Genomic DNA, 26,082 nt, shown 5'->3' with positions numbered 1-26,082 from the left:
CTAATCCAGCAGAACGCAATTTCTTTTAAGGAGAGCATTGAGTGGAAGTGGAAATCTCCAAAAGAAAGGGAGGAAAATCACATTAACAAAGGAGTATATTTAATGATGTTGGTATCAAAATACAGTGATCCAAATTATTATATCTAGTCTCTCTAGAGAGTGCTTTCACCTTCTAAGGAAAACACTCTACGTAGTATGTTAAAATAGTTCTTTGAAAACTACCTACTCATTTGATGTTTAAAATTTTTTTTAAGAATTCCTACAAAGTAGGAAACAATTTTCTTGGATAATTTACAAGCCTCTTACTATTGGCAAAAGGAAGGCTTTTATTTCTCAGACTTAATTGCTTTTACAAAACAACAACAACCCAAAACCTACTCCTTGCTTACCTGTTGATCTTGGCAACTTATCCTCTATTATTAAAACTTAATCAGTTTATCAAGCTAAATGAACTGGCTGTTGACAAGGGAACAGGATTCCACAACCCTGATCTTTGCCTTCCTTGTTTATACAATTTACTGGTTTAACAAATTTGATACCACCAGGTGTGCCCCCTTTCATTAGCCTAACTGGGATTTCCTTCCACAAATAGCATTAAGTTTAGTAGGACAATTCTGCCTTTCTCATGTGGCAGACAGGGGGTTAGACACGTTTGTTCACTAACTTTGTTTCATTCAAGTGTACTGGGCACACACACTATGCGTCAAGCATTTTCACATGCATTATCTAGTTTAATCCTTACAATAACTATGTGAGGATAGGTAATATTAGTCCCGCTTATAGATGAGAAAACCAAGGGTGAGAGAAGTTGAGTGATTTCGTTGCCCAAGAACACACAGGGAGTAACAGAACCATAATTCTTACATGTATTTCTAACCCCAAGACCAGTGTCCTTCTTACTGCACCATGTTATTTATTTGTAATTAACTAGTGGTGCCAAAGCAGAATGGAAAATCCTACTCCTACATACCAAATGTAATCTCTTGCATTGTAAATCTGCAACGTTTTGTCCTATCTTGAACATCAAAACATAGTATGTGCCTATATTTTTCCAAAGAAGCCTAAAACAATAGAATGATCAGATCCTTTAAACAACATTTCAACCAAAGTCCTTTCAGATTCTGTTTATCTTAGGTACTCAAGAATTTACTATGGCTAATGAAAATGTGCTCTCAGCTTCAAACTCTATATACTTCCCACCCAAATTCCTCAGCAATTTGTTCTATAATATGACACTCAGTTAAAGTCAGTAATGGGTGAGATACATTTAAATGAATTCCCAAGGATAGAACCATTGGAGTGGAATGTGTGATGCTTTTGAAACTGGATGACATCTCTGATTATAGGTATGGCCCTCATTCTGTGCCAGGCAATGTCTAAGTACCTTACATATGTTACTCAACACCCTCTAAGGTTGTCTAAGGTATCATCAGTATTCCCACTTCCAAATAAGGAATCTTGGGCATAAAGAGGTTAGACAACTTGCCTCCAATGGTCAGTAGAGAGCAGAGCCAGGATTTGTCCCTAGCAGTCTGGCCACGAGAGTCTGCCTCTCCTAAATGGAATGTAAAGTATTACCTGATTTCATGAAACACACCACAGACATTTTATTGACCTGTATTATACCTTGCTAAATATGGCCACAAATAGGAAATTTGGCCATCATGCTATATATACATAATATAAAAACCAAACTTGAGGCCAACTTCAGTCTAGTATAGAAATGAGGCATAAGTCAAAATTTAATGGTCTCCACTTCCTTAAATCTTCACACCGATTTCCTCCACTTTTTTCAGCTTAGAGGCAGGTCATAAACATGTGCTCACCATTGCTGGCCACTGCTTGATACCCAAGACTCGCCTGGAGTCTGTGGGGCTCCTCCACTTCTCAAGGCCAGTCAGGCAGCAGACACCTGTCTGACATCTTGCAACCTGGGAATCTGCCCCCACTGGTTCTGTCTAGTTCTGCCTCCTTCTTCAAGGCATTCTGCCTTTCCCTCACCACTGAAAGTGCTAAGGCTCATATCTTGTGTTTCTACATTGTGTCTAACACTGTGTAGTGGATGTGGGGGGTGGTTCTACATTTCCAGCCCATCTTCAATTCCCATCTTCTAAAAATGGAGCTGCCTAGTTTAGAAAGTAGCTTGCTTGACTGAAGTAAATTCTTAACAATTTAGGCTCTTTTAGGATACACATCAAAATGAGTGGTTGGAATGGGAAAAAGACAGAACAGAGTCAGGAAACTCACAGACTAGTAGGACTGAAGTGAGGTTAGAATAGCATGATGGGTGTAAAAGAGATAGGTAAACTGTAAAATGCTGTAGAGATCATCACTGTGTGACTCACTGACTAATGGCTCCTTCACTACAGTCTAGGCCAATGGTTCTCAAATGTTAGCTTGTGTCAGAATCACCTGCACGACTTGTTAAAACAGATTTCTGGGCCTACAATTTCTGATTCAGTAGGTCTGGCTGGTGTCTGATAATTTGCATTTCTATCAAGTTTCCAGGTGATGCTGATGCTGCTGGCCCCAGGACCACACTTTGAGAACCACTGTTTTAGGCTGCTGGATGGGCAAAAACTCCTATCCCCAGTAAGCATACAGTAGGCACTCAGGGGGGGTTGTTATTATTAGGCTCCATACTTTGATAACCCCAGTATTTGTTCTCTTCTGCCTCCAGATTACTCAGTGCAATTTGGCTGAGATTTATGGGAAAAAGAGATTGCATTCTTTTCCTTCTCTGTCATATGTCTCAATCTCCTGCCATTTAATACCCTTTCTTATTTAAGAGCTGCTTCACAGTTTGCAAGGAACTTTCACACACATTATTGTATTCAAATATATTTAATTTGTCATTTCTGAGCATCAAGCTAAGATTCATACTGGAGTTACTTAAAGTGGGGAAAGGAGAGATGGGGCAGAAGAACACCTCCACCCTTTGCATTTGTAGCGCTGAATATAGCCAAAAGTTTGTGTTTCAGACCATGTTTCCTAGAAAGGATGGGGTCTTCCTCATTGAAGGGATGTATAGTATAACATGAACTGAAAAGTTAGAGCAAAAAAAGCAGTGATGAGAAAGCATCCCTACTGAGCCCCCTACCCACCAAATAAAACGAGTGGGTGGAGGATATCCGGAGAGTGCCTTTACCGGGAGGGTCCCTCCGGCATCTGTTAATACCGGTCCCGGGTGGCCCGCCGCCCCCGCCTCAACTCGGCAGCCGCTCTCCGCAGCGCAAACACGCAGCAGCACAGTCCTCCAGTCCTCTCCTGGGGGCTCACGCGGCGCAACCAACCCTAAAACGTGGCCGCGCGACGCCCCCTCGGCCCTCTGGGCTTCCCATTGGCCCACTGCCGTTGTCACTCCCTCCTTGCCTCGCCTTCCCCTTACCGGCATGTTAGGTTGCGCTTGCCGCTGGCTGGGGCCGCGACCGCTGCTTTGCAGCAGGCAGAGCGCGGGTGGGGAGCTGGGCGCAGGGATCCGGGCGCGGGCGGGGAGCTAGGGGGCCGGGCTCGCGGCGGACTCTGCGACCGGCCCATGCGGGGCGGGGGCCAGGGGCAGGGCCGGGGGCCGCAGCCGGCGCTGAGGGCGGCCGCGGAGGACCTGCCCGGCCGGCTGCCCCCTGCCCTGCCTCGCCCAGAGCCCGGGCAACCCGGAGGGATGCGCTGTGCCTCCAGGCTCCCCCGTCCTGCCTATGCCCTGAAGCAGAAAGTTCGGGGGCCAGGGACCGTCCTCCTCCTCCCGCTCCAATGACTGCCCAAGGACTCCTGCTGCCCAGCCTCGGCTGTGCCCTGCCTTCGCTCCCCAGGTCGTAATGAACTATTCCAAGCTGTAACCAACGCTCCCCCTCCTCGCCCCTTCCTCCCCCTTCTTTAAAAAGATTTATTTTTTAATTCAAGAAATTGTCTTCCGCCGATTCCTTTCCTCGTTAATCATTTAGACCCTGGGCCTCGTTTTTGAGTGTAAGGGGGTGCGGTCTCCCCGAGGACAGCGCTCTAGAAGGGCAGAATCCCCTGGCCGCCCCACATACATCATGAAGAGGTGCAAATCGGATGAGCTGCAGCAACAGCAAGGCGAGGAGGATGGAGCTGGCCTGGAAGATGCCGTTTGCCACCTGCCGGGCGCGGAACTCCGGCCTGGGGAGGCCACGGGTGCTAACTCTGCTGGCGGGCCAACTTCGGACATGGGCGCTGCGGTGGCGCCAAACCCGGGTCCCCGAAGCAAGCCTCCGGATTTAAAGGTGAGCACAGACCCTCCCCTGGCCAGCCTAGCCAGTGACTTAGCTTTTCCCGCTCAACGCAGAAGTGCTTTAACAGGATACAAGTGATGGGGAAGCCAGGCAAAGGTCAGAGAGGATGTTGGGCCAGAACACTGGGCTGGACGTCAGGTACCATTTGTGCCTCTGTCGTTCAGCTCCATTTCAGGCCTCTGTTTATTCCTCATTATTCAGCAGACATTCTAGTGACTCACCCATCCGAGATTGTTTGAATGATGTGTGTGAAGTACTATTCTCAGACAAAGGGCTGGAGAAATCCAAGAAGCTAACTAAAAAGTTGACATCACTTTCCCTCTTGTAGGATGATAGGAGAAGAAAATGACAGCGTGGAAGGCCAAGCAGAGGACCATTAGTTTCCTTTGCTGTTTTAGTTTCCTCCTTTTGGGACCTTCCTGGATGAAGCTCAGTTTGTCCATCTGTGAAAGGGGAGTGTGGATTTCTTGCCGTTAGGTGGAGCCAGAGATTAAGCCAGTGCTTGAAGATCCCTGCCTGCCTGCGGAACCAACCCCCAGGGTGGAGAACTGACAGGTGGCCGATTGGTGCTTGGGCTGGTTTGGGGCCTCGGTTCAAGTTGCACACATGCTGAGCCGGCAGTTAGAACCAGAAGCGGAAAGAGCCTATCACAGGCAGCTGGGAGTTGTTTATTTCCTGGCCTGAGGTTGCCGGGACTATTATGGAGCTGTATTGAATATGTCTCTATATTAATTAAAACAGCAGCTGGGATAAATAATGCACCTTTGCTGGAGCTGCCACAGGGACTGCACGCTCAGGCTTCTCAAGCCAGCTCCCCACCAGCTTGAGCGACATGATGTCAGCCGGAGGAAGGAACTTAGATACCCTGGAAATTGATGCCTCAGAGAGATTTTCTCCAGAGGGGGTGCAAGGTCTTGCTAGGGGAGCAAAGAACTCTGTTATGTTAAATAAAGCCTGTATCCTATAGCAGCAGCCACTAAGGAGCTCACCAGAATAAGCCAATGACATTCCTCATTTGGCCTGAGCGGCTCAGAGTCAGGAAGTCAGAGCGCAGGTGAGTGTGCTCTTAACCTGTGTGTGTGTGTTACCTGTTTGTGTTCCTTGGGGAGAGGTGAGAAGGGGGACAGTTAACTCTTTGTGCGTACTTTAAAAAATTGTAGTAGTTATTCAAATGTGACCTCTGGTTCTGCTGCTGCCCTTTTCAGAGGTTCGAGACTAGCCTTATGTCTAAAGATGAGCTCTGCTGGCTAGGCTGTAACAGGACACTTGGCCCAGCTGTCACCCCTGAGCCCACCCTGTGTGCTCAGGTGTGGGTCCTATTTTAAATGAGATGGTAAAGGGACAGGGGTGTCCTTAATGCTGATGTGGGTAGGGGCCAGCCTTCTGCTGCAGACTTCAGCTTCATTCTGGGTTGATTCAGTTGAGTCTGGCCAGAAAACCCTGATTTCTTGACCAGATGGGACCCTCGCTCTGAGTCCATGAGGGGCAGCCTTGGAAACTCCTCATGCTCCAGCTCTTATGACAGCTCTAGTAAACTGCCAGCTCCATTCATTTTCCCAGTTCGGTTCCCTTCATGAGGATAGGTGAGCTGGTTGTGGAGTGGGGGCTGCAGTGTCTGTCTGTGTAGATAAAGCTGCTTGAAGAAGCTCATTCCCCTCCACCCTATATCATACCTCTGTCTCTCTCTCTGGTGACACCTTCATTCTGGTTGTGGCAGTTACAGCAACAACTCTACGCTTGATATTAAATACTGAACTTCCCTGAACCAGAATTAAGACCAGGTTTGAGAAAAGGAGTCATACCCCCCACTCCCAAGAAAACATACCACCAAGGTTGATCACTGCTATGTTGACCCAGGATGGCAGCTAAATGGAAAAAACATAGCTGCTGCCTGCTCAGTGGAAGCACCGGGAGACTGGGGGGGCTTTTCCCGTTTATCTCTGTCAGCTTTCTCACATGTTTACAGGGTATGGACTTCAGAACAAGACATGAGCTTAGGGGCTATCGCAACTTGATTTGCTGTGTGATCTCAGGCAAATTACTCAACTTTTCTGAGCCTTTTTCTGGGGAAAGGGACTAGGAATATTGAAGTATGTCTGAACATGTTCTCTAATGCTGGAAAAGTTGTTTTCCAGTGTTTGGCACAGTTTGCTAGTGATGGAAAAATTCAGTCATTGGCTCTAGCACTGGGCAGAAGCTATCACCCCTGTTTTAGACTTGATGGTTGTACCAAAAAGGAGCAAATTTAATTTTTAACACCTCCCCACCCCACACGTGTGTTTGGCCTAGGTAGGACCAGCAGTTCTGGCTTGCTTTTGTTTTCATTTTAAACTTTGGAGATAGGAACTTTTGGTCCCTTAATCCCACTTTTATTTTCTTGTAACAGCTCTAGGCATTGTGATGGATTAAGTGCTTTGGGGGAAATCATCTTGACAAAAACGACAAGAAAATAAGAGGCTTTGTCTGAAGTACCTCCATTGAGGTTGGTTGCCGGGAGAGGAGAGAATTTTAGTCTTTGCCAGAGATCCGAATGATGCCCTCACTAGCGGCAGTTGGAGGTGCCAGGAGCTCCTATGGTCTCCCTCCATGGTCCTTCAGTGTTGTGGAGCACCCCAATCTACACTGTAAATTTCTGCTGCAGTAGCCTGGGATTTGTGATTATGGGGTGGGGCGGGCCAGTGAAAAGAAGGAAAAACAGTTAAGCAGCAGTCTTAAAAGAGCAATCATAAAACTGGAACTGAATGGGGTGGCTGGTTAGCTCAGTTGGTTAGAGTATGGTGCTAATAGCACCAAGGTTGCTGGTTCGATCCCCTCATGGGCCACTGTCAGTTGTACCCTCCTTAAAAATAAACAAACAAACAAACAAATACATAAAACTGTAACTGAAAAGTAACCTGAAAATGGACATTGCCCCATAGGAGGCTTATGCAGCTATATTGGGGGCCTTCTCAGCTACTCCTCGCACTTGGCATGACCTGGGGAGATCTCATTAGACACTCCTGCAGCAGAAGCCCAATAACCTAGAGTCACACCCCCAGTTCCTCTTTAACCCCTTGAGCCTATGTCTTGATTCATGTGTCATCATTATCCAGTCCTTTGCTGCTACCAGATTCCCTGCTACATGGGACGTATGCCATGCCAGGATTTCTGGTCACAGAGAGTATTGCCTGACCAAAAGTACACTGGAATTCTCCAGCAAGAAAACTCAGCCAGCTCCAGTGAGAATGGGAGTGGGGAGGAGCTCAGGGGAAAACTGCAGAAAGGAACATGGAGCATACATTCCTGTTAAAAATACAGCATGTTATAGATATTGCTGAGATCTAGGATGAGTGGCTAAGCATAAGTCAGCTGGTTCTATCCTGATGTATTTTAGAAGCCAGAAGACAGGGGAAGAAACCCCTGACCTCACCACCTCTCTCCCCACTTTCACCTCTCCCCACCCAACTCTGGTACAACTGGAGGAATTGAGCCTTTCCTGAAAGGAAGTCTCTGGATGTGCTGGCCAGAGGCCTTCCCTGAGGTTCTCTTTCCCCTCACGAAACCCCTGCGAATAATTTCCCCAGGGATTTCTGAGCAGCATTCCTATTTTTCCTGCAAGAAAAAGGTCGGGTTGGGGCTTAAAATGCCATTATTCCAGTCCTGGTTTAATGTGCTTTTAACCCAAGACTCACTTGGGTTCTGACTGGTGTTCTTCCATTCCCATCATATGCTGGTCTTCATGCCGATTTAGGAAGGTCAGGAAAAGCAATTAGGAGCCAGATAGCTGAAGGAAAGTCACATCTGAATTCTATATGATTCTCCCTGCTGGTGCTTCAGCCTGCCCCCCCGCCCCCCCCATGAATGGCCCGTGTTCCTTCAGCACTCCTGTAGAAAGCCCACTGGAGAAGAATCATGGGTCAACAGGCACTGAGCACCTTCAGTGGGAAAGGCACTGTTTTAAACTGAAATATGACATGCATATGAAAGTATCTGAAAAGATATGTCCACTTTAAATAACAGTAGCAAAACAGACAGCCCATCTCCCTACTGCCCAAATCAAGAAAGAGAACATTAGCATTCCCAAGAAGCCTCTGCTGGTTTTTCTGTTCTTTAGTTTTTTTTGTTTTAGTTTTATTGGGGAACATTGGGGAACAGTGTGTTTCTCCAGGGCCCATCAGCTCCAAGTTGTTGTCCTTCAATCTAGTTGTGGAGGGCGCAGCCCAGCTCCAAGTCCAGTTGCCGTTTTCAATCTCTAGTTGCAGGGGGCGCAGCCCACCATCCCATATGGGAATTGAACCGGCAACCTTGTTGAGAGCTCGCACTCTAACCACCTGAGCCATCTGGCCGCCCCTCTGGAAGCTCAACGGCAGCTCATCTTCAATCTAGTTGTGGAGGGCGCAGCTCACTGGCCCATGTGGGAATCGAACCAGCAATCCTGTTGTTCAGAACTCACGCTCTAATCTACTGAGCCATCCAGCCGCCCCTGATTTACTTTTATTTTTAAGGCTTAGGGTTTTGGTAAAATTTTTGAGTCTCAGTTTCTCCACTTTTTCAGTGGAGGAGAAGACAAGCTATTCATAGGAATGTGAGTAGGACGGAATATGTGTGCTCTGGGGCTCGAGGGGAAGTTCTGATGGTAGAGTGTGGCTCTCCGTGGCCTGGCTGCACTGTAAGGTTCCTGGTGCTACTTTAGAAGTGATATGTTGAGTCTTGAACATTCCTGCAATCTCAGGTGGGAGCTGGAGCCCGGAACAGGTTTCATCAGGGGAGGCAGAATTGAGGTAGACCTAAGAACAAGGAAATGCAAAATTAGCTCTGGCAATAAGCACTGCCTTCGCTTGCAGGTAAGCTCCCAAACATGATGAAATACTTACTTGCAAGCAAGTAATCCATTGAAGGACACATGAGTTTAAGGGTACTTAACGCATCATGCGATGAAGTCAGAAGCATACGGGGTTAATCAGAAAGATGTCCTGAGCGAGGTGGGCATAGAGCAAGATATTAAAGAAAGGGTGGAATGTCAATGATCAAACAAGAGGAGTGGGGCTTTCCAAATGGAGGAAGGGAAATGGCAAGTGCCAGGTTCTTGGTAGCACCAGCGTCCTTTTTGAGTGGAATGGTCATAGTTCAGTGAAGGATGGTGAGAATGCTGAGGTCGCCTGTTTTTATCCCACCTGCACCTAACATGTGGAGGGTAGGAGTCCTGAGGCCCAGGATTGCCCACTCTCACCCTTCTGCCTTCAGTAATATTCAGAGCAGCCCTGTACGTGGGCTCGGGAGGAACTCGTGACTGATGGGAAAGCATGTGGCAAAGGACGCTGTCTGTTCTTCTGCCACATACTGGGTTCTAGATGAATTCCCAGCTGCCTAGTTCTAGCGGGAACTGTACTGCAGACTCAGTATTCACAGAATGTCCTTTTTGTATATCTAATTGTGTCTTTTTTTTCTAATTGTGTTTTAACTGCCAATCCCATTAATAAGAATCTCTCCCCAACAAGGTATTGAAACACCTGATAGGACCTGAGTTTGGGGGTGAAGTTTAAAAGTGTGGGTATCAGGCTGGGAAAAAGCTTAGCTGGCTTCTCGGTGGTGGTCTTGGAGGCCAACTCAAAACTCATCTATTTTCATCTCTTCTCTAATAAATGTCATAGACTCGGAGGGTCATTCTTAGAATGAGGCTGACTGTACAGGGTCCATCTTTATCGGCCAAACACTTAAGACTCTCTCCATGTTAAGAAGTTAGAACAAAGCAGATATGTTTTGTGACGGTGTGAGAAAAATATTTGACTTTTCAAACCAAATGGTTAAAGGCTTTCTTATTCCAGCCAAGTTAACTGAGTGATGTCCACCCTGGAAAACAAAGCTGGCTGTAAGGACCTGAGCCCTGGCTAAGCCATGTGTGGATACAGTACAGTAAACACATTTGGGCTCCTGGGTCTGTGTTCATCTTCTTCCAAGCCAGCTCAATCTTGGCAGTTACTAAGATGATAGACAGAAATGAGGGTTTAAAATGCAGCAGGAGGGGTCTGGGTTATACAGAAGAAAAAGCTGCCTGACTGAGCATTTTGAATATTTGGAAAAGTAGTTGTCTAAGAATTAAATCATCTTTTAGAGATGCTTTTGTAGATTTTTGTAGACTTGGATAGTTTCCACTCAGAAAATAAATAAACATAATTAAGTAGCAATCGCCATGTTTGTGTTGAGGTCTCTGCCAGGTGATATTAAGGACACAAAGATATAGGTGATATATGTATAGCTCCTGCCCTCTATTCACTCATATTCTCATTGTGGATTCTGTCCATAAGCTGAATGACAAAAAAACGGTAAAAAGTTGAACGACAGTTTGAGAGCACGAGAAGCCATGTTACAAGCAGTACACGATTAATTGCAGATAATGAGCTGTGGAGTTCAAAGCAGAGTGTGCGCTCACTACGGACTGGGATGGTCAGAGAGGGCTCTTTGGAGGGGGAGGCAGAGAGAGGGCACACCGTGCAGGTAACTTGAATCACGATCTGCTTTGCTGGTGTTTGTTGAGTCTGTTCTGCCTAAAGAGCTACTAGATGAGGTCACCTTTCCTGATTTGCATTGGCTCCAGCCAGAGTTCTGTAAGCGAGGAAAGAAACGAGGAATTAAAATAAAATTGGGATTGGGGAAATCATTTGCTCCTGGTTTGAGGTCAGCTGTTATGCTGGAGAAGAAATGATTCCAAAATTCTTTATCACTGTGTTTCTAATAGAAACCCCAGACAGGCCTGATCAGCTGTTCACTCTTCCTTGTGGCCCTCAGTGCCAAACCTGGGATGACAGTTCCTGTCCTGTGCTAACCCCAGGCTCCCCAACCAAGGCTTCTGCAGGGCAGTCAGAGACTTCCGCAATCCACTTTGTATCCCGAGAGTAGGACTCTGTGGGTTTTTACAGTGATTAGCTCTCTCATGCTGGCCCTGTTTCCATAGAGACCCTATAAATAGAGGAACGTTGGCGACCTAGGCTTGCTAAGGCTCAGGCTCATGGTGACCCAGTCACCCCACTGAACCGTTACAGCCAGACCTTTGAGGGAGGGGCAAAGGGAGTTTCAAACCCAGGTGGGAGGAAGGGACATGCAGTCATCGGCCAGCTAGGATAATTAGCTGTGGGTTAGTGTGACTTTAAGATCCTTTCAGCTTTTCTGAGAGTTGTTAGGAACACAGGGACCTGTAGGAATTCGGAGCGACATTGGCTATTTTTAATCAGAGGGTGGCAAGGACTCTGTACCCTGAAGCATTTTACATTTGGCCTCATGCAGCTGTGTTTGCAGATTTCAGAGCAAACTTCCTCTTTGGGGAACCCACACCCAGGGAGGAAAACGGATGAAGCCTAACTGTTCAGAGACCACAGCCTTGTCAGGAAGTATCTTTCAGAAAACATCTAGTCCACCCTTTCTTCCTGAGAGGATGATGGCACCCAAAGAAGACGGAGCCCTTCCTGCCCTTACAGATAGTTTCAGGGGAGGAGACAGCAACCTTCCCTCATTTACCTCCCCATGTATGGGCACCTGACGCTGGAAGCTCTTTTTTCTGGCTCACATCTGGCCTCTGGGCAGTTCTGGGGTCAGTTCTTGCTTGTTCTTACGAATCAGAAGAGCTCTGTTTGTGTCCCACCTCTAACTCTGAAACATCTCACCTCTTTTTCCTAATACATGGCTTAATTTGGCCACCAAAATCGTTTCTAGCAGCTGGGGAAAAGCAAAAGTCAGTGTGGAAAAGCAAGTGACATTTAGTAGCTGGAACCTGTTAGTCAGAGCAGGTGGTGCTTTCTGCTGCGTTGGTGGCTAAGTTCCCTCAAGCTAGTCACCATGGTTTTCCTCATTTCCAAAACTTGTGGCTGGTTATATGGATGTGCTGAGATTTTTTTTTTTTTTTAACACCATGTTATGTCAAAACTCCTTAACCATCTCCTCCCTGACACCCACATGCAGAAGGAGCCCAACCCATGTCACCCTGTTTTCCTGCCTTGCACCTTGTGAGGAAAACCCCATGCATTTGAAGCACCTTCTCCCCGTTATTCTTTCCTTCGTGCCTACCACAGACTGTAGCAGACTCCTCAGTGCTGCTGGGGCAGAGGTCCTGCTTTCCTTCACCTGCAGAATGGGGGTAGGGGGAGGTGGGACATGAAGGCCACTGGGGCTAAGGGTCTTGCCCAAGTCCTACATGTGACATGAGCAGATCCATCACTACAGTTCAGGGGACTGAACTCCCCCAGCCCAGGCATTTCTGTTTTGTTTTGATTCTGCCTTTGACACTGTCCTGAGACACAGGTAAATATCATATCTACTTTACTGTTGGAATCAGTGTGTGAGCCAGTGAAAGTCAATTAGACTAGAAGCTGGGGGTTCGTCTGTGTGACTTGGATGAGCCACTTAACTGTGCTGGCCTCAGTTTCTTCATCTGCAGAATGGAAACACTGCTACTGTATGTGTTACACCCTACTTCCTGAGGGTAGGCTAGCATTAGGCAGGAATGACTGCATAAATTGGAAAGTACTTTGAAAAATGTTGTTGTATAATATTAAAAATAAATTAACCAAGGATTTTAGGGTACAAAGGAATATGGCAAACAGTGGTGGCTGCTGTTCACAGCACCTCCACCCTTTTCCTGGGGCTGAAGGAGAGGAAATGCCTCTGGGCTACAGGACTGCTGATAAGGTCTTTCGAAGGGAACTCTTTACCTGAGTGAATATAGAAGATTGGCCTCAGTGTTGGAGAAGCTAGTTTAGGAGTGATGGGGAAAGGAGAAAGAGACGTGGAATAGAATGCTAGAAAGATAATTTGTAATATGTAATGTGACCATTTGGCACAAGCAGCTGGACAAGTGCCAGAGCCAGCTGGCCCCATCCACAATGCCTGAAGGGAGGTCTGTATCAGCTTTGGCCTGAGGAGGACGGGGGTATCTTGGCTCCTCCCTGGTCTGGAGGCCAGGTATCTGGCACTTCCCAGTCTGTGGCAGAGTGTGTCCCCCAGTTTGGTCTGCCTTGGACGTCTTGGTTCTACCCAGAGTAGACTCAGGTGGTCCTGCTAGCCCAGAGGTATTGGTGACTCTTGTGGGAAAATCTGGCATGTGTAGCCTAGTGTCCCCAGGGCTTCCCCAGAATTAAATTTCTTTTTTTTGTAAGATTTTTATTGGGGAAGGGGAACAGGACTTTATTGGGGAACAGTGTGTACTTCCAGGACTTTTTTCCAAGTCAAGTTGTTGTCCTTTCAATCTTAGTTGTGGAGGGTGCCGTTCAGCTTCAAGTTGTTGTCCTTTCAGTCTTACTTGTGGAGAGCGCAGCTCAGCTCCAGGTCCAGTTGCCATTTCTAGTTGCAGTGGCGCAGCCCACCATCCCTTGCAGGAGTCGAACCGGCAACCTTGTGGTTGAGAGGACGCGCTCCAACCAACTGAGCCATCCGGGAGCTCAGCGGCAGCTCAGCTCAGGTGCCGTGTTTAATCTTAGTTGCAGGGGGTGCAGCCCACCATCCCTTGGTGGAACTCAAGGAGTTGAACTGGCAACCTTGTGGTTGAGAGCCCACTGGCCCATGTGGGAATCGAACCGGCAGCCTTCGGAGTTAAGAGCACGGAGCTCCAACTGCCTGAGCCACCGGGCTGGCCCCCAGAATTAAATTCTTGAGAAGGAATGGTGGTAGCTTTTATTTCCTCATCTAAAAATGGAAATGTTAGTGCTGTTGCTTTTGTTAGTTTCTGGGAAAATCAAGTGAGATACTGCAGGAGAAAAAGCACACTGACAACTATTAACTGTTAGTTCATGGTGAGTTGTGATGATATAACTTATCTGGTCTATAAAATGGGTGATACAAGGGTCCCGCCCACTTTGAGGATTGTGGTGAGACTCAAGTGAGGTGAAATATGAAAATCCTTGACATCCAGACTTAAGTGCAGCAGTCTACACAAACAACACTGAGGTATAAAGTAAGACGGGGGTCAACTAAGAAGATCTAAAGATGGTGTTTTCTTGGTTTCTACATGGTTTAAGTTTTCTGCTGTGTAAGTTTGTTTTTAGAAAAAAAGAAAATCCAGTTAAGTATAATTCTTCGGAATGTTTTTTTTTAAATGATGTAGGCTGCCTCAGGCGATTAGGTGCTGTTCCTCACAGATGAAGACCTGCTGTGGCTCATGGAGCCCCAAATGGCTGGGTTCCGAGTTCCTGCTTAGGAGTACAGAGTGTGGGTTCTCCCTTGGTCCTCCAAGAGCCAGCCCTTCTCCCACTGGCCCCGAAGCTCTGTGGAGGGCTTGGCCTAACCAGATAAGTCAGCTCCCTGACAGAAGCAGCTGTCTGGTGTTATATCACACGTTGTCTCTCCCTGGCTGGGTGGTCCAGCTGCCTCTCTTTGAGCTGCCCTGCCTGGGGAGCAGGTGGGCAGTCTCAGCGGGCAGAGTTAAAAGGGCAGACTGGGGCTAGGGCCTCTTTGGTTTGTTCTAGTCTGAGGACAAAGGCACTCATTTGGACAGCTGGTTCTGATATGTATGCTCAAGAAGTGGTCACATTACTGACTGCACTAAAGGTATGACCATAGAAGTAAAGTTTATTTATTACATTTACTGATTTGTTATACAGGACACAGATGAACAGCCAGATAGGGCGGGGTTTGGAGGGGTCCCAAGTGCAGGTGCTTCTGTCCCAAAGGAAATGCAGTGTCCCATCCTCTTGTCGTGTGGATGTGTTCATTGACCAGGAAGCTCCAGTGAAGTTTATTTTATTGCCAACTATATCAGCAATGAGATTGGCTCCAAATCACAGAAAATTGTACTAGAATTGTATAGACAAAGATATATTTATTTCGTGCAGCAAAATCCCAAGAAAGGTGTTTACAACTGGTTTGGTAGCTCTGTAGGGCCATCAAATTCTCAGCCCTGTGCCTTGGGGCTCTACTGTGTGTGCGTGTGTGCATGTGTGTGCACGTGTGCGTGCGTGCGTGTGCGCGTGTGTGTGCGTGTGCGCGTGTGTGCACGTGTGTGTGTTTAGGCCTTCATCGTGATGCTAGTCATCTTGTGGCAAGGTGGCTGCTGCATCTCCAGGTGTTGCCTCCATATTCCAGACGGGAAGAAGTAGGAAGGGCTAGGACCTTTATTAAAAAAGCAAAAGTCTTCCTACAAACTCTTACCTTGCTTTTCTTTGGTCAAAACTGTGTCATGTGGCCACTCCTAGCTGCAAAGGAGTCTGAAAGAGCAAGAATTTTTAGCGAGGTGCATTAAGGCCATGCAGTTTACTTGTTAAGAAAGATATTGGGTGGGCAATTAACAGCGTCCGCTATAACAGTATAGCTTGAGTGTATGACTCTGATGTTTCCAGAGAGTGTCACAATGAGGTCTCTTTGGAAATTGATGCCTGGTTGTCTAGAGGAGTCAGTGCAGATTGAAGGAGGACCCAACTTAGAAGGAAGAAGGAACTAGGGGTCAGGGGGAGAATCAGTCTGGAGAGATACAACCTCATGAGCCAAGTGCTGCCTGCGTGTGCCTCTGAGCCCCAGACTAGCCATAAGGATCTCATGACCAGTCAGTCACCCTGAACCCATGCGTAGATTGAAAGTGTCCTATGGCGGGGGGGAGCCACAGGGGTGCATTTCTTTGGAATGAAAGAAGTGGGTCTGCAAGACATGACCTTTTAGGTGTGACCAGCCATTTATAAGGATCTTCCAGATTCAGGCAACTGTAGTAGTTACACTGATCTCCCAAAAACAGACTCCTCACATCTGTCCCCACCAACTGGACATTTGGGAGCTTTGTACTTACAGGGTTCTTCGTGTCTCCCCCTTAAGAAAATCCAGCAGCTCTCAGAGGGCTCCATGTTTGGCCACGGCCTGAAGCACCTGTTCCACAGCCGGCGCCGGTCACGGGAGAGGGAGCTCCAGGCGTCTCAGGATTCCCAGCAGCAGCAGCAGCAGCAGCAACAGCAGCAGCAGCAGGGCGTGTCCGACCATGACTCCCCAGACGAGAAAGAGCGTTCCCCCGAAATGCACCGTGTCTCCTATGCCATGTCCCTGCATGACCTGCCTGCCCGGCCCACCGCCTTCAACCGTGTGCTGCAGCAGATCCGCTCCCGGCCCTCCATCAAGCGGGGTGCCAGCCTGCACAGCAGCAGCGGGGGCAGCAGCCGGCGCACAAAGAGCAGCTCCCTTGAGCCCCAGCGCGGCAGCCCCCACCTGCTCCGCAAGGCCCCCCAGGACAGCAGCCTGGCCGCCATCCTGCACCAGCACCAGTGTCGGCCCCGCTCCTCTTCCACCACCGACACGGCCCTGCTGCTGGCCGATGGTGGCAACGTGTACCTCTTGGCCGAGGAGGCTGAGGGTATTGGGGACAAGGTGAGGCGGGGCAAGATGAGGGCCTTCTGGGTTGGGGGGCTACTCAGAGGCAAGCACCATCTGCTGGGGGAGGCTCTGGGTCTGGGTCTGCTGTGGGGGCGGTGCTCTGGGTCTGGGTCTACTGTGGGGGCGGGGCTCTGGGCCTGGGAAGCTGAGCTGGTAGACTAAGTCAAAAGCAAGACATAATCCCAAGGGGCTAATTTCTGTTTATTTCACAATTATATTTGCTCAGGCTGTTACTAATTTTGGTTTCTTTTCCTTGAACACGCTATGGAGAGGCAATTAGGACAGTGGTTAAGAACACAGACTAGCACCAACCCTGGTTCTGCCATTTTCCAGCTGAATCAGTCAGTTAACGTCTTTGTACCTCAGTTTCCCCAATTGAAAATGGGGATAATAGTAAAGTTGCTATAGTATTAAATGGGTTCATGTATGTAAAATACTTGGAATGGAGCCTGGCACAGTATCAGTTTTAGTATTATTACCAAACAAAGAAGATAGGGGAGGAATCCAGGAAGAGTTGTTTGGTAAGAAGACAGTCCAGTTTGGTACTTCCTAAATTTCTACATTCATTCACTTATTCATGTAACAAGTACTTGTTATGTGCTATAATAATGACCAAGCCAGAGGTGCTGTCTTCACAGAGCTCACTGAACAGAGAGGGGAGACAGAGGGTGAGTGGATAGAATAGGGTGAGAAGGCTGTGGAAGCTTCAGCAGAGAGGGGGCCAGAGTTGGAGGGGGAGTTGGCAGAGACCTTCAGGAGGAAGCCATTGAGCCAAATCTTGAAGGAGTATAATTTAGCCGGGGAAGAACTGGGGGGAGGGGCAAGTGGAGGGAGGGTGTAGGGTGTACAAAAGCAAGTAAACTGGTGCCAGGAGCTACTGGGGGTTCACTGTGGTTGGGGTGTCAAGCACTTTGTGGGACTGACAGGCTGAGGCTGGATCACAAAAGGACTTGCCATGTTGAGCCTGGGGATATTGTGAAGCTATCAAAGAGTGTTAGCCCGGAGGAGATCCCTCTGGGGCTCAGTGTAGACAATATGTGTAAATCGGGAAGGGGGACAGGAGTGGAGTCAAGGAAACCATTTTAGGAGCTATTGCAGGAGTCTCGGCTGCAGCAGTGAGGATGGAAAGGAGGAGACAAATTCAGGAGACATTTGGCGATTAGAACCAGCAGTACAAGGTGAGATGTGGATATGGAAGGCAAAGGAAGCGAAGGAGTAGAGGATGATTCCAGAGTTTAGGGACAGGGCATTCTCTAGTTGGGAAAACATGGGGGAAGGAGCATGTTTGGGAGGAAAGTAATGAGTTAGGTTTGGAGCTGTCCAACTACAGAGCACCAACTGGCAGTGGGGTTCATGGGGCGATGTCTGGGCTAGGGCTAGTGCCCTGGGAGTCAGCATTGAGCTTGAAATCATGGGTATGGATGAGACCCTGGAAGGGCATGCATCAAGTGAGAAGGAGGCCGAGGACAGATCTGACATATGAGGAACAGAGCAGCCACATATGTAGGAGTAAACCTGGAGAGAGGAAACCAAAGCAAAAGCAGAAAGAAGTTTGATGGAGGAGGAAGTACGCAACTGAGTGAAATGTGTCAGGGGTAACAGGTCAGATCAGGATTTGGAAATGTACATAGGCAGTATCAAGTGTGTGGGGGGGTATCACTGGTAGCCAGCAAGAAACCAGTTTCAGAGTATTGAGGAGATAGTGGAAGGGGAGGCAGCTTGTGTAGCTTGTCTGGGGAGGAGAAAGGACAGCAATATTGGGTTGAGGCAGTTTGGTTTTTGTTGGTTTTTAAAAGATGGGCTGGGAGGGTTGCAGATCACATAAAGCCTAGTAGGCCAGGAAAAGGGCTTTTGACTTAAGTTTCATACGATAAGCGACACCTTTTAAGATCACTCTGGCTGCTGCTGCATGGAGAATAGGCTGTGAGCCAGGGCCGGAGCATGGAGCTCAGCTAGGAAGCTGTTGGAATACGCCAGGGGTGAGATGATGGCGGTTTGCAGTAGGGTGGGGGTGGTGGAGGTGAGGGGAAGTGGCTGAATTCTGGATTTGCTTCATAGATCGAGCTACTTCCATTTCTGACAGATGTGGGCCATGACGGGGAGTAGGCAAAGATGGCACACAGGGTTTTGGCCTGGCAGCTGGAAAGAAGAAATTGCCATTAACAGAGTTGGAGGGATATGGCAAATGGAACAGTTATTTGGCAAGGGCTTTGGGGTAGAAATCAGAGCAGGTTTTGGACATGTTACATTTGAGATGGCTATTAAACATCCACATGGAAATGCCAAATAAGCAGTCAGATCAATGAATCTGGAGTCCTGGGGAGAGATCCAGGCTGGAGGCATACATTTGGGAGTTGTCAGTGTATAGATAGATAGATTTAAGATGATGGCATTGGACTATTTGCAAGCGTAGTTTCAACTGCAAAGAAGTCTTTTCCAAGAGTGAGATCTGGGTGTATCACCAGAAGGGTAATGTGGCCTTGTGGAGTGGAGACCCGGAAGGGCCCAGCAGCACGTTCATCCCAAGCACTGTGTCTGCAACAGCAGCCAGGCCCACCCCTCGCTGCTGAGTCTGAGTACCTTTTAAAAATCAAATTAGAGCAATCCTCTTAAGTGAGGTTCTGTGGTACTACAGCTGCTTTACGAGGAGGTAGGGAGGCCATGAACTTTGGAGTCTCTGCTGCCCGAGTATATGGAGTGAGTGGGCAGTGGGCACCGTGGGAAGCTGGGAAGGGTTGTAGACGTTTGCTGACTGGGAACGCAGGCGCTGAGGAACACGGGGGCAGGCACACCAGCTGGGGAGCTCCTCCCGAGACTTTTCCATGGGGCTCAAGCTTGGCCTTCACACTGCCCCCGAGATATCCGGAGGGCAGGCAGGATTTTTTTCTTGCTGCCAATCAAGACCAGGCCAGGAGACTCTTGGGTGAGCTGATTGGGGGAGAGTTCCCTAGGTTCAGGGTGGTGATGGGTAAATGTTGTTTCTAGGACTCTTTTCTATCCTTATTGAGAACTTGCAGCTTTCCGAAGCTGTCACGTATACTGCCTGATTAATCTCAATAACATCCCTGTGAAGGTATCAGAGCAGGTATTATGATCTCCATTTTACAGATGGATAGACTGAGACCTAGAGGAATGGAGGCTTCTTGCGTGAGGTCACCCAGCTAGTTCATGGCAGAAGAGAGACTAGATCCCATGTTTCTAGCATGTCTACAAGGTCAAACTGAGATCTGAAGTCACCAAAACCATTAGGGACCATTTTTTGCAAGATCCATAGGAAGCAGGTTTGCCTCAGCCCAAGGAGGTGACTTGATCTCTTGTTTGCCATTTCTCCTTCAGTTACACAGCTTTCCTGACCTGGAGCTGTTCCCCCAAGGATGGGCGTGGCCCTGGGGGGTCCTGAGGAGAGGGAGTACTTCTGTGTCCCAGGAAAGGGGTCTCCCAGCCGTCAGTAAACCCTGCTCTGTCAGCTGACTTCCCCAGACCCAGAGGCCATTGGTTGGTGTGAGAAGCTGTGGTGGTTCCACCCTGGTCTCTGGGCATGAATAGAAGGTATTCTTCTCTCTCTAGTAAACACAGCCCCACATGCTCTCTGCAAGATCCCTGGTGACTACTAGCATCTATTTTTAATTCATAAGCCTCCCCCAATACCCACACCCCTTGCCATTGTTTAGAATGCACCAGCTGGCTTTCGGACCAGAGAGGGCCCTGTCAGGGGTTGAGTTACCGAAACACCCTGGAGGCAGCTAAAGTTCCTCAGCTGTCCTGGAGAGGCTCACCCCACCCCCATCCTAAGAAAGCAGGGGACCTGGAGCCCTGAGGAGAGTAGTGTTGCAGCAGAGAGACAGAGAGGGGCCCACAGTCCCACAGCAGCTCAGCCTTGGTGATGTGGTCTGGTATTCGTGTGTCCCCTCCAGACCCAGTTAGCTATCTTCAAGGTTGTGTCTTAAATGAGTTCCCTTTAAAACAAAAATAAGTTGTCATCTCAGCCTCGCCATTCTTCTTTTTTGTTATTTGTGTGACACTGAGCAAGGTAATAACTACTCTGTCTTATATCTATGAAATGGAGAAAATTGTCATCATTTGTTGGTATCCTGGAGCATTGGCAGGTAAATAGAGAAGGCGGTTGTCCATTGGGGCATGGACTTAACCTCTGGGAAACCCGGGCCCTGGAGGCTGCAGCAGGAACCACTGGTCATATATGCAGTGGCAGTGGACTTGGGCTGCCTGGTTGCTCAGCAGATGAATCCCCAGCCTCTATTTTTCTTTTTTTCCCTTCTTTTTGTTTTTTCTTTGCTGAGCAGCAGTTCCTAGAAAATGTGCACTGTCAGGAAAATCGAGTAACTCTTCTGTCTGTTCTGCCTTCACTCCCTGCTCCCAGACTTTTGGGGAGTCGATTAACAGGTCACAGGCTTGTATTCCCTTTCTTGCATTCCCTCCATGTCTGGCTTGGTCAATGCTTCCCTCTTAGCTTGTTCAAAACTTCTCCCCAACTGTCAGTCACCACATTCCTCTTGCCCCTTCTGGACTGTGCAGGGTGCACCCAGCTAGAGGGTGTGTGGAGAGGGATAGCACAGGAGGCTGGGTTTACAGTCAGCTCTGCCGGACTAGCCCCTGACCTTACCCTGCTTGTCCCTTCCCCTTCTGTGCAGTGTGGTTGGTCCCCCTGAGGACGAGGAGCAGCATGGGTGGGAGCTGGGAGCTCACAGAGGGCATCTGTGCAGCCTTAGGAGATCAGCATGGAGGGGCTCCGTGGCCAGGGGACTTTTACTGACAGGCCAGCCTACTGACCCCTGACTTTGAGGGCAGGCAGGGTCGGAGAGAGGACCAGGTTAGGGTGGGACAAGGAGGAGAGGGTGGAGAGGTGATGTCATGACTAGATGCTTCCTTGTGGCCTCATGGAGGTGTTATCACCAGGCCCCAGACGGGGAAACCAGTGGCATTCAGCTCATCACCTAAAGCAGAGCAGACTTTGGACAGCCTGTCCTATGGTACACTGCTCCACCAGATTTATTGAACAACAAGATTTCTCTGCCCTGGTGTAAATAAGCACCCCTGTTTACTTCAAGGGAATGGCAAGTGAGGGACCACCCTTAGCCCTAGGCTCGTGCCAAGAAGACAGATCTTGGCAGGCACCAGTGGCCCTGGCTTATTTATGTCTGGGAGCCTGCTGGTTTAGAAGTGGGTGGGGCCAGCTCTGCTGAGAGGTTTTCAAATATGTCCCCGTGGTAGCTGGGGGAGGCCAGGCCATCCATCTGTGAGGCCTGCTGATATGTCTGAGCTTGTAGGCCAGGTTACATGGGAGGCCGAAGAGGCACCACTATAGGGTCCAGCTGGGTCCCTCGGCCCGTTCATGCAGAGCCGTGCTATGCTGCTCCTGTTCATAGTCACTCATGCACATGCTCGAGTCTGTGTCAGCCTGAACTCACACCCAGTTGCTGGGAAGGACAGCTGCCTTCTCTGTTCCCCTCCTCCACCCTATCTCATCCCCTCTTCCCTTCTCTCTTTCTCTCTTCATGGAAAGTTTCCTTAGGCAGAACGAGAGCCAGAGGCAGCTAGCCCAGTGGCCTCAGAAGAGCCTCCAGAGGCTGTGCCTGTGATGCCAGCTGTTTGCCAGGCTGAGGCAGGGCAGCTCTGTGATTTGCCATGAACCCTTGCTTCCTGTCCCAGCAATTAAAAGGCCCTATTTCTCAGGAGCCTTCAGGGCCCAGCACAGCAGTCTGTCTCATGGAAGCTGGCAAGTCAAGTAAGGCATGGCATAGAGAATACAGTCAATAGTATCGGAACAGCTGGTGGTAGATGGTTACTACAGTTACTGTGATCACTTCGTAAGGTATATACATGTTGAATCACTATGAATCACATCTGAAACGAATACAATAGTGTATATCAACTGGACTTTAGTTTTAAAAAAAGGTCTTCCTTTATCTGATTTGAATTCCGCAGTTTCAGGTGAAGCCTCCTGCCTTTCAGGGGTCCTGTGCCGTCAAGAGAAGAGCCAAGAAAATGAGGACTCTTCTCCTTACCCAGAGCTCTGACGCCAGAGGACATAAGCAGCGGCTTCCTCTGGACTTTTAGAACAGGATCGTGGGCTCAGTCGGTTGCCTGAGCAGGCAACTGGTCTCCGGAGTTAGCCTTTATTTATCTTTTCCCCACTGACATCATGAGTTTCTTTCTAGATACAAAGTTCCCAGTGCTCTCCAGATTAGCTCTGGCTTCCGAGAGTACAGAATTCCCCAGGGTATAGGGGGCAAAATTAGGTAACATCCAAATTATCCAGCCGGGACCTGATGTCATGCATTCTCCACCTTCTTGTCTCTGAGCTCAGGCCCAAACACTGTGGGAAAGCCTGTGGCTCTCCGTAGCCCCGGGGCTGAGATGGTGCAGCCCAGACACAGGCAGAGACGCCAGTCAGGTCCCCAGCCTCCTCCCTCGGGTCACAGACTCAGTCTTGGCCCCGGCTCCCTCTGACACGCATGCCCAGCGCTGCCCGCGAGGAAGGTGTGCTCGAGGTTCGGGTGTCAGTCCCCATGCCAGAGCCGATAACAGTCAGCAGCAAGAGGAGCCCTGTCATCTGGTTCCAGACGGCAAGGAGCCGGCGCTGGTGATGTGGGCATGGGTCCTGGGAGCTGGCCAGGTCTCTCCAGCCACTGGGCACATTCCTCCCTGGATCCGGCACATCCCGGAGATGCGAAATGTGACCCTGGTCCCCTCTGGTGCCAGATGAGGCAATGGAAATACAGTATCATTAACCTGATCCCTGCTTCTGCCTCTTCTTTCTTTTCATAGGCACAGTTTGGGCTTTCTCTGTTTATACCCCTTGGGGCAGAGGACTCTGAGATAGAAGCAGTGATGAGCACCCTCTTTCATTCCTTTTAGGCTCCTAGGGAACCAAGGGCTCCCCTGCCCTGCAATGGGGGGCTGGAGGCAATGAGTGAAGTTGTTGGGAATAGTAGCTTCTCTGACGCCCCTTCTCTCTCCAGTGGCAGGTGCTGGGGTATTACAAGCAGCTTGTCTGACTGCTCTTGGCACCCTGGCCCCTGTTCCCACCTCCAGAGGCTGGCTCAGGTGCCCCCACTCCTTAGTCCTCTTTGACTTTCACCCAAGTCTGTATTTGGGGAGTTCTCACTACATCCTCTTCCACCTCTCCAGATACCCCACCACTGGGACCCCAGCACTGGGCCAGTATCCATACCTCGTGAATAATTCAGCACAAAGAAGCTGACTTAGATCCACAGTGATACTGTCAGCAGGAGGCCTCCTTGGGGTTGCTGGAAAGGCGAACCCTGCCCTGGAAAGACAAGTGCTCTGTAATATTAACTTCATTATATAAGGTTTCTTCCCTGCCTGAGAAGGCAGCTTCACACCCAAATATTATCTGGGTCTCATGACTCCTCAGGGGCTCGGCAGCATCGTGGGCATGCCCTGAGGACATGCTGGTCGTTCCATTGACATGTCCCTTTGAGCCTTCCTGGCAGCGCCACTCTGTTGAGCAGCATGCTGCGGTTTGCTGAGTGCGTTCACGTACATTTCTTGTTTGATCACATCAGCTCAGGGTAAGCTCTGAGCCCTTGAGGCAGCAGGGCACCTAGAGTTCTGTGCTTCAATCCTCTGCTTTTAGAAAGGAATCCTACATTATTCTTGGCAAATAGGGTAGGGTAAAGGTCCTCTGTTTCCTAAAAATTGCCTGAAAAGGAGATACAGCTTTTTCTCTCTGTCACTTTTCCTGGACCCAGCGTCCCCTCCCCCAGGAAAATAGAGCGGCTATGAAGGCATGGCATTCTCCCTCTTTTCTAAACCCACCTGGCACCAGTTTTGATTTTCTTCGGTGACCTAGGTGAATGACTCTCTCCACTGCCCAGCATGTGGCTCATAACTGTGCCTGAGGAGGACTCCCTAAGTAGAAGGGTCCCTGGCATTAGACAGGCAAAGGACCACTGGGTGGTCAAGATGGTCGCCTCCCTCCCTGAAAGCAGTGGAAAGGTGGCATGGTGTGTGCATGTGATGTTTCCCTATGGCTCTCTCTGCTGTGGCCTTTCTGCCTGCTTCCCCAGCCCCTTTGGCAGGGCCTGTCCCGGTGCCCCTAGGAAACATTCCCACCTTGGTTCCTGCAGTTCATCCTGAAGCATGTGACCCTTCTTCCTGCATTTCCTCAGGGGTGGCAGGGCTCCTTGGTAACATGTATTTCTAAGAAATGTACCTTCTGACTGGGTCTAAAAGTGAGTGTTGTGGGAGGGACTTCTGAATACTGACCACCTCCCAAACCCCAAAGTCCGAGAGGTGAGCACTAGAGAAGTGGCCGTCTTTCACAGAGGAATCCTAACTGGGAGATTTTCATGGCACATTTGGTGCCTGAGATTTTATATAAGGCCTCACCTTGTATTCTAAGCTACTATATTAGTTGCTTTTCAGTGTTAGTCTTTGTTCCTAAAGCCTAAGACTTCTCAGATTTCCCATCCTCAGGATGTGTGGTTTGTGCTTTTTTTTTCCAAGACAAAAAAGTAAGTAGGAAAATTTAAAGGGGGTGGGGGGCCTGAAAAACAATAACAAGGGCAAAGGAAGAGACAAGAAAAAAATTAGAATTTAGGGTATTAAAGAAAGCAGGGGTGTGGCATGAAAATTAAGGGAAGAGGAAAAGAAAACGTAATTAAGGGGAACCCAGTGAAAGAGAGTTCTGAGACCTGCTGGACATGCAGAGAGAAGAGCCTTGTGAACAGGACCTGGGCTTGTTTCCAGTGTCCCCTTCCAGGGTGACAGGAGCCCATCTGTCGTCCCCAGACTCAGGCTAACTTGGAGAAGTCGAGAGAATGAGGCCTGAGGCACCTGCCACAGCTCAGCCGCCCGAACCTGTGCATCCACCGTGCCTTGACGGAAATGGGGCCTGCAGCTCTGCCAGGCCACAGAGCAGGTGGCAGGGAAGCTGGGGGAATGGCCAGCACTTACCAGGAAGGATATGTAGTGGCACTTACTCAGCACCACCTTCTCTTTGCAAAAGGATAGCTGCTTTGTGGCTCATGTCCTTTTAGAGTCTGTGGCTTTAGCTCCCACTGCAGTTCTTCCCATGTGCACTGGCCACTCTCTCAACTTTGCTCCATATGGCAGCCATTTCTCTGGCTTTTTCAGTCCCAGGCAAAGTCTCCAGGTACCTTCTAGAATGATCATGGGATATGTGTGTATGTGTGTGTGTGTATACGCGCACAGGTGGTGAGGAAGCCTCAGAAGCAGTCATCTATTTCAATAAAACCTACGACATGTCAGGCATTTTTACTCACGTTCCCATTTAATCTCACTGCAGCCTGGGGGATAATGCTGTGTGTACCAGTTTGCAGCCAGGAAAACCAAGACTGGGCTCCTTCACGTTCTCCCCATCTGCCGATACCGTCCATGCTCTCATTCCTCCAGGCTGCTGCCTCTTGTGGTTGTGAAGAAGCACATATGTGTGGCAGGGTGATTTACAGCAGGCTTCTGACTCCACACCTTCTATTCTGCCACCGAAAGTCTTAGCCAGAGCCCAGGGAATGAC

General features: G+C 49.0%; 1 protein-coding gene across 3 annotated transcripts in view; it reads left to right on the top strand.

Moving 5' to 3' along the window:
- Nucleotides 1-3,554: 3,554 nt before the first annotated feature.
- The window catches only part of TMCC2 (transmembrane and coiled-coil domain family 2), a 35,970-nt gene continuing 13,442 nt past the window's right edge, over nt 3,555-26,082 (top strand). Inside the window, exons 1-3 of one of the 3 annotated variants that reach the window (XM_033092441.1) lie at nt 3,555-3,806; nt 3,939-4,238; nt 16,014-16,556. In XM_033092441.1, the coding sequence (XP_032948332.1) occupies nt 4,032-4,238; nt 16,014-16,556 (750 nt within the window). In that variant the 5' untranslated portion in view covers nt 3,555-3,806; nt 3,939-4,031. Of the gene's footprint in view, nt 4,239-4,575; nt 5,302-16,013; nt 16,557-26,082 lie in introns of all 3 variants that reach the window. The other 2 variants (XM_033092442.1, XM_033092440.1) reach the window with 2 other exon arrangements.

This window comes from Rhinolophus ferrumequinum, chromosome 22, assembly GCF_004115265.2.
Source record: "Rhinolophus ferrumequinum isolate MPI-CBG mRhiFer1 chromosome 22, mRhiFer1_v1.p, whole genome shotgun sequence".
Classification (NCBI taxonomy): Eukaryota; Metazoa; Chordata; class Mammalia; order Chiroptera; family Rhinolophidae; genus Rhinolophus; species Rhinolophus ferrumequinum.
Note: the sequence above shows the minus strand (reverse complement) of the source record. Positions and strands in the feature narration are given on the sequence as shown.